The sequence below is a fragment of the Protobothrops mucrosquamatus genome, unplaced genomic scaffold, assembly GCF_001527695.2.
Source record: "Protobothrops mucrosquamatus isolate PMUCROS unplaced genomic scaffold, P.Mucros_1.0 scaffold_275, whole genome shotgun sequence".
NCBI lineage: Eukaryota > Metazoa > Chordata > Lepidosauria > Squamata > Viperidae > Protobothrops > Protobothrops mucrosquamatus.
The window spans coordinates 757,911-765,260 of NW_015386351.1; the positions used below are offsets into that span (position 1 = coordinate 757,911).

General features: G+C 42.7%; 1 protein-coding gene across 1 annotated transcript; it reads right to left on the reverse strand.

Moving 5' to 3' along the window:
* Positions 1 to 2,279: 2,279 nt before the first annotated feature.
* Positions 2,280 to 6,662, reverse strand: ID4 (inhibitor of DNA binding 4, HLH protein). The gene is made up of 4 exons (XM_015831690.2): positions 6,593 to 6,662; positions 5,860 to 6,465; positions 4,221 to 4,279; positions 2,280 to 2,915 (listed from the first exon to the last, which is right to left on the reverse strand). The coding sequence occupies exons 2-3, from the start codon at positions 6,307 to 6,309 to the stop codon at positions 4,235 to 4,237; spliced, it is 495 nt and encodes a 164-aa protein (XP_015687176.2). The 5' UTR covers positions 6,310 to 6,465; positions 6,593 to 6,662; the 3' UTR covers positions 2,280 to 2,915; positions 4,221 to 4,234.
* Between the last annotated feature and the right edge of the window lie 688 nt (positions 6,663 to 7,350).

Here is a 7,350-nt window from a genome sequence, read left to right on the forward strand (position 1 = left end):
GTTTTGCGTGCTGAACCACAAATACTTTAGAAGTATAACCCAAGGCTCTCCCCTTCACAGAGATGCACTTACTTCAATGTCACTGGGCTGGGGATGGTAAGCATTGAACTGAGCAGTCAGGCACACAAGAGGTAAATTTTAATCCATGACAGTACTAGGTCATATACAGTAGCCCTTCAGAAAGAGTCCTTCTAATTGAAGTTAATGAGAGTGGGAAAAGGTTTGAGGTTTCGATGAAACAAGGTCATTCCAAAGAGACACCTGCAATTTGGCTTATTTTTTTTAAAGTTGCACTTAATCAGTGAATCAATGGAAAGGAAGCAACTGAAATAAATCCATGCTCATTCTTAAAGCCCCTTGTTTCATTTAATTATGCTGCACTTATACAATCTCTAACCCATGGTTTTTCCAGACTTAACAGGAACAAACGAATTGGAACTGGTGTGCATTAAAAACCATGTAGAGAACCATCACAACAATGAATAAAAAAAAATTGAAATTAAATCCGACCTGACATTATTCTACACACTAGCTTGAATTTTCCCTTACCTGTCAAGTATAAATCAAGTAAAATTGATGTCTGAATATTGGGTTGTGGAAAAATCACCTCAAGTAAGAACTCATTAAGTGCTGTGTTTTAACTTTTACGCAACTCAAGATAGAAACTATCTCAGGACAAAAGTGTATCTATCTGTGTGAAAAAAATTTCTTTGGCAGTTAAAGTCAGACAGACTGTGAATGAACGAACAAGAATTTTGTTCTATTCTAAAAAAGGGGGCTTTATAAAAGTGTTGCTGGTTTGAGTTGTTAAATTTCAAGCTAAGCTACATTTCTTCAGTTTAGGGGGCTAGCTTCTTGATAACTTTACATGAATAAACCTTCTTTTTAACAGTTTTACATTGAACCTTAATCTGAATGTACAGTGTTTGATGTTCCTCACCAACAAAACTAGCTAGTGTTTCAATTAGCTTAATATCAAGCATTTTGAATAAAACATTCATCCTGCTGACATTTTACCACACTTATCAATATCTAATTTACTTCCAAGTATCCATTACCTCATAAATATTTATTTTAATAAAAAGAGGACCCCCAGGCCAACTTACTTTGACACTTGTCATCATCTGCAACAAATCCACTTTTTTTTTTTAAGAAAATCAGGCAGACCACGCTTCACACACAGTTGGATCACTCTTGACAAAGCACCCAATTAAATCCTACTTAATTCACCCACAAAATCGTCCACATTGGTATGTGGAAGACTATTGATCATATGATATATGTAACTTTTTCGGAATCTGGTTAGAAAGTAGATTTGGATCACCCTTCCCCAATTCTGATAGTAATAAATCCAGTTTTTGCCATAAAAATGCCTATCACGGATAAGCAAAGGAAAACAGATATACAGAGTCATGGGAATGGCAAAGAAAGAAAGAAGCAAATCACAGCATAAGCCACATTAATCTAGTTTAATGTTTATATGTAGAAGTTACACATAACAGACACTAAACAGGAATTTCAGATGTTAACAGAGCTGCAATAAAATTAATGCTGCTATATATTAAAAAAATAATTTCAATACAGTCATCTGGTTGTGGTTTTTTTTTTTGGTCTACACGAGTTCTTTGAAATTAATTTACACCAGTAATTAAGACTGAAATTTTTCCCTATTATCCCATCCTATTTTCCACATTTCTAGTCTTTGGATGAAAGAAACAGCAACTTTACATTTGTTGACAGTATATGCCCTTTGGTCAGAAGCAGAAAACTTTTCAAAAACCCTTTCTCCAAGTACAGTAATATGCCACAGGGCTTAAAATGATGGGGTAACATCACCCCACTTGGCATTACAAAAATGTTTGTGACAACAAAAGATTAAATAAATGCCTCAGCACTGTACCCAGACTGAAAAAATAAACCAAGCTGTCTTGGGTAAGAACCAAATTCTTACATCTTGATAACCTCTCCGTACACTGTCATATAAACCTCAGTGCCAAACAAACAAAATGTAAGTTTCAAAACGGTATGATACAAACACCTTTTAATTGGATTGAAGAAAAGCACATCTGTATGGATTCAGAACACATTTTATTTGTGGCTAGACAGCTCATGCATTCATGCAGGACCAAGCTACCTACACCTATAGCTTCAGAGTCTACAGGGATGGAGTGGGGGTGGGGGGGTGGGCAACATCCAATATATTGTCTTTGTCAGCAGTTCTGCACTTGAGCCAGAAATGTTCCCACATATTTAAAAAGAAAACATACACATCTTGATAATATTTACAAAAAATATTTAATTAAAAATATTTCATAATTACAGTCGGTCTATTAAAGCATAAACTTTTCTCACACTTATAGAAGCTCTCTCTATATACATAGTATGAAATGTCACTCATTTTAATCTATACAATATGTAACAATCCTGCAGGGAGAAGAAAATCCCCAAGGAAACAATAAAATCATCTATTTTAAACAATAGATGCCCGAAACAAAAGTTATCTACAATGCCTCTGGTAGATTAGTAAAGCTTCAGATTTTAACTGCTCAACGCATTAAAGTTATATTTTCTAAACTCCAGTTTTGCCCTTGATCTTCAATCCAACAGAAAACCACACAATACTGAAGATTTAAATCCCCTCCCTCCTAGACATGTACACAATTCACATCTGATCTAAAAAAAAAAAAAAGTTAAGAGTCATGTGAAAAATGCTATGAAGTACAAAGTTTTGAAAAAAAAAATTCTTTCTCTCACTCTAAAGGAAGTATGGAAAGAATTCTGGAGTAGTTGAGGTTTTTTTTTTTTCCTTTAGCCTAGTGGCTGGTGGTTGTTTTTTTTTTCATCTCTCTGTTTTTCCCCTCCCTCCTCTAATGTGTCTTTCTGCTTCTGTGGCTCAGGATCTGCTTGCTGCACACCTGTGGAAGAGGAATGAATAGAGGAGGGGGTGTGAACCATTCTGCTCCAGACTGACTGGCGCCACCAACAAAACAGAAGACATGCTTGATCAACAACCCAAAACAAACCAGGTCAAACAACAAGGGCAGCTCCCAGGCTAGGCCAAGCAGAGGAATACAGCTGCAAGTCCCAGCGAGAAGAAGCTTGCCGGGGAGTAGAAGAGAGGAAAAGAGTTAGGGAAAAGTGCCCTCCAAGTCACTCCTCCGTTTCTGTTTGCACAGATGAAGCACATAGGCAACAGAAAGCCCTGATGCATGTTTACTTGGAAATTAAATTGTATGGAGTTAAATAGGATTTGCATCCAAGTAAAGTGGGGAGGGGGGGAATTCAGCCTACATGCCAAAGCAACATACATGCAAGACATTCAGCAGCAACCAATCAAGGAGAATATTTGTAGCTCGGGGTTGAAATGAGAGGTCTTTGGTGCTCTCTGAACTTGGTGGTTTTCTTGCAGATGTTTTGTTACCTAGTTTGGGTAAATCCGCCAAGCTCAAGAGAACATCAAGGACCCCTCATTCAACAGCATTTCCATAATGTATTATTCATGGCTTTTACAGAAAAGAAAAGAAGGGAATTCCTAAAGATTGTTGAAAAGGGCACCTTGCTGGTCCTTTGCATCAGTCAAAAGACCTTGCAGTTAGACCAAATGCAGCTTTCTTTTTCTAAGCATGCAGAAAGCAGTTTATTTTTCTTAAGTTTTTGTCCATCGTACATGCTTAGAACATACCAAACGTCTGGACTAATTAACACACATTACCTGTTTAATAATACACAGCCCTTTAGAATAAAAGTATGCTATTTAGAACAAATGTAATCTGACCCTACCTATCCTAAAATATGTGTCTAGAATTAAAAAGAAAATATAAGGGAAGCAAGCTTGTTCCCTGCTTTGAGCCTCAAAACTATAATAACTTTTAACTCAACTGAAGGATTGTGTTATTAAAGGAAGATTATGTTGTTAAAAACGTAAGTGCCCAAGTTGAACTAGTTGGTGGACTGCAATCTCATGCCCTAGTTTGAAACAGGTATTTTATTGCACTGCTGCTTTTAGGTTCTTACAAACGTGCCATTCCGCTAAGTGAGAAGAACTGAAACTGAATCCTTCTTATATTTTGCACACAGGCACGTCCCACAGATTTCAGGGAGTCTTACTTCCAGGTGAGTGTGCCTAAGGTTGCTGCCTTAGATTAAACTACAAAGTCACTACTAGGAATGACAAATGCTCTCCGCTCTTCCACTCTGCCAATCTTGAAAGACATACTCACCTTGGAAGTGCAGTTCAGCGGCACAAAATACTATCTCCTTGCTTATTAACAGCACCCGCCTGCAGAAGAACAAAACAAGAGTTGAACATTACAGCAAATGCAAATACCAAGTTTAATAATAAACAGCCCTCTTTCCCTGGCGGGCTGGTTGCAAGACAATTTGAAACAGAGGCAGAGGGAGCTGCAAGAATTTTGTCAGCTTCAGATGGCTGTAGATCCCCACCCAGGCCAGCAGTTAGTGTCAGACTGAAAGCTGCCAAGGGTGACGACCCTTCGCTTGATAGACCCCTACAGGAACGGCTAACTGCAGCTGAGGGCTTATGTGGTTGTTTTTTTTTCCAGTGCAACACAACCAAGCAAAAGAACCCCCTGGCGTAACTCAGATTTGTGAGACTGGAATCTAAATCTCTGGCACATGACTTCTTTTTTCTGGAAGCATATTTTTGATGTCTGGGAATAATGGATTGTGAAGGTGGTGTTTCAAAACTATGCCCTCTTTGGTCCTTTACTAAACAAGTGTTTATTTAGAGCATGCTCCTTTATTCTTTCCAATAGTTCTTCTACTTCTAAGCACATTTGACTCCAATCCTGCAAATCACTAGCACAGGCTGATGGCACAAATACAATATTCTCAATTTGCTTCCAATGCTATATGTCTAGTCAATTCTAAAGGGCAGGTGCTAATATGCACTGTATTACAACTAAGTAAAGGAAAAGAGTATTTGTGTAGTTAGATCAGGACAACTCTTAAGAGAAGCAACACCCATTAGAATCAAGCAGGAAGTTACCTCTATATAACTTAAATATTTGATTCCCTACCTAATAAATGAATCATGCTCTACACACACATGCAAAAGCTATCTTATTAAATGTTACCTATAGTTCCTGAATGACAATGGCTGGCAACACATAGCCTGGGAACGCATACAATTCAATAAGCACGAGCAATTGCATCTTATATGTTATTAAGAGCTGGCAGGTATATACCTCTACTCACACCCCCACAGAGACCTCCGCCATCCAATCTGCTATGCAATTTAAAGGCAATACCAATATACCGGGCTTGCAATTCACAGCCTAATTAACCAGTATTTTCTCTCCGAAGACTTTCCGCCCCGCAGAGATTAAAAGGACCGGCATTCAACAAAACAGAGATGGCTACCATCCCACTGGCAAATCTGGCGGGGTGAGATCATTAAGATTGGGAATCGGGACCGGGAGACCCAGGTTCAAAAACCATGGGAAGGAGTGACCTCCTTGGGCTCCCGGGAGACAGGCGAGATGTAATTAATTCCAAAGATTTATATAAAAAAGGTAAGCAAACGCCAAAAAAAAAAAAAAAAAAAGAGGTGTCATGGGGTAAGGAGCCAGATTAGGATCATTCCTCTTTCACGGGCTTGTGGATCGCGCGGGGAATCGTCCTTAGGATGAGGCTAAGATCTTTGGCAGGTTAGAGCTGCTTTTTGCCCCAGTGCGCGTAGGGCTGGAGGGTAACTAAGACGCGGGGCTGACCCCGCTCCTTCTCGGGGGGCGTCCTCGAGAGAAGCGCCACCGTCCCACCTCCGTTCTCCGAAGCCGCCTCTCTTCCCCTCCCCTCCCCTCCTCTTCCTGCTACGCTCAGCGGCGCGGCGACTCTTACCGGGTCGGTGTTGAGCGCTGTGAGCGGGGTCCGGGGAGGCCCTCCTGGGTAACTTGCCGGGTGCAACGGGGGCGGCGGCGGCGGCGGCGGCCGGAGCAAAGCCGGGTGCGTCTCCAAGGCCAGCTGCAGATCCAGGATGTAGTCGATCACATGCTGCAGGATCTCCACTTTGCTGACCCGCTTGTTGGGCGGAATGGTGGGCACCAGCTTCCTAAGGCGGCTGTAACAGTCATTCATGTCGCACTGAAGACACAGAGTGGCGGGCTCCTCGCCCAGCGAGGGGCTCCCCTTGTAGCAGCAGCCGTGCTCGGCCAGGCAACGCACAGCCAGATCGCCGCCGCCGCCTCCGTCGCCGCTGCTGCCGCCGCCGCCGCCGCCGCCGCCTCCACAACAGCAGCCGCTAGTCAGAGCTTTCCTGCTGGGGTGTCGGACGGGACTCACCGCTTTCATGGTGCAAAGAAAGACGCAAGCAGGCAACAAGAGCCGCTCGGCGCCGGAGCCAAACAGCTCCCGCCCGCAGGATGACAAGACAAGAGGCGATGCAGCGCTTTCTTTTTGCTGGGCAAATCGAAGGGATGAACGAGCCTGGCTCGGACCGCTGGAAATCTTCGGATTTTGCAAAAAAGGAAGGGAGGAAGAAAAAAAAAAGAAAAAAAGGAGAGCAGAAAATTACAAATCGTGGAGGTGGGGTGGAAATTAAAATAATAATAATAATAATCCAGCCGCCACCTACCCAATCAATCTGTTTGTCTGTCTGACCAATTCCCTTCCCAGCTCTCACTTCGAGCCCAACCACCTCTGCTCTGCCCAGTTTGCTATGCCGCCTTATCTATATATAGAGCACGGGGTACAGGTTGGGCGGGGCGCGCACGCTGCCCGAGTCCAAAGGGAGGGAGAGGGAGAATAAGCGAGTGGGTGAGACACAAGACTATGGGAGGGATAATGTGGACATTAAAAAAAAAACAAAAAAAAACCGAGGCACGAGAAAACAGCGTTGCGCTTTAGCCAATCGGAAGCGGCGGTTTTCTCCACGGGCCGTCGCGTTAGCCAATGACAACTGTCTCCATTCTGTCAAACGCTCTCTATAGGGCCTCGGGAAAGGGGAGGCTGTCGAGCCCGAGGGAGGAGAGAGGGACGGAGGGAGGGAGGGAAAAAAAGAAGTTCCTTGCGAGGAACTGCGGGAATGCGAATGGAATTCAAGCCGGGCTTGCCGATGGCTTGCCTTGGCTCTTGGGATCCCCGGCGGCTCGGGGTGCTCTTGCAGTAGCCCGCGCCTCCTTCTCAGATCTGGCTCTCAATCCGAAAAGAAGCTATGACCGGTGTGATCACTTCTCTCTTCCCCTCTTTTTTTTTCTCTCTCTCTTTTTGTTCTCAACATTTATTCTTCAGACTGTCTAATTATCACTTCCAGCTAGTTCCCCAAGGAGACGTGCGGTTTCAGGCTTCATTTCACGGTTTTGTTTTGTTTTTTAATGCTTTTGAGCCCCCTCC

Bases quoted from the DNA above. Each gene is read 5' to 3' on its own strand.
- ID4 (XM_015831690.2), bottom strand. From the start codon at position 6,309: ATGAAAGCGGTGAGTCCCGTCCGACACCCCAGCAGGAAAGCTCTGACT. The intron at 4,280-5,859 runs GTAAGAGTCGCC...GTTCTTCTGCAG, and splicing joins CAGCGCTCAACACCGACCCG to GCGGGTGCTGTTAATAAGCA.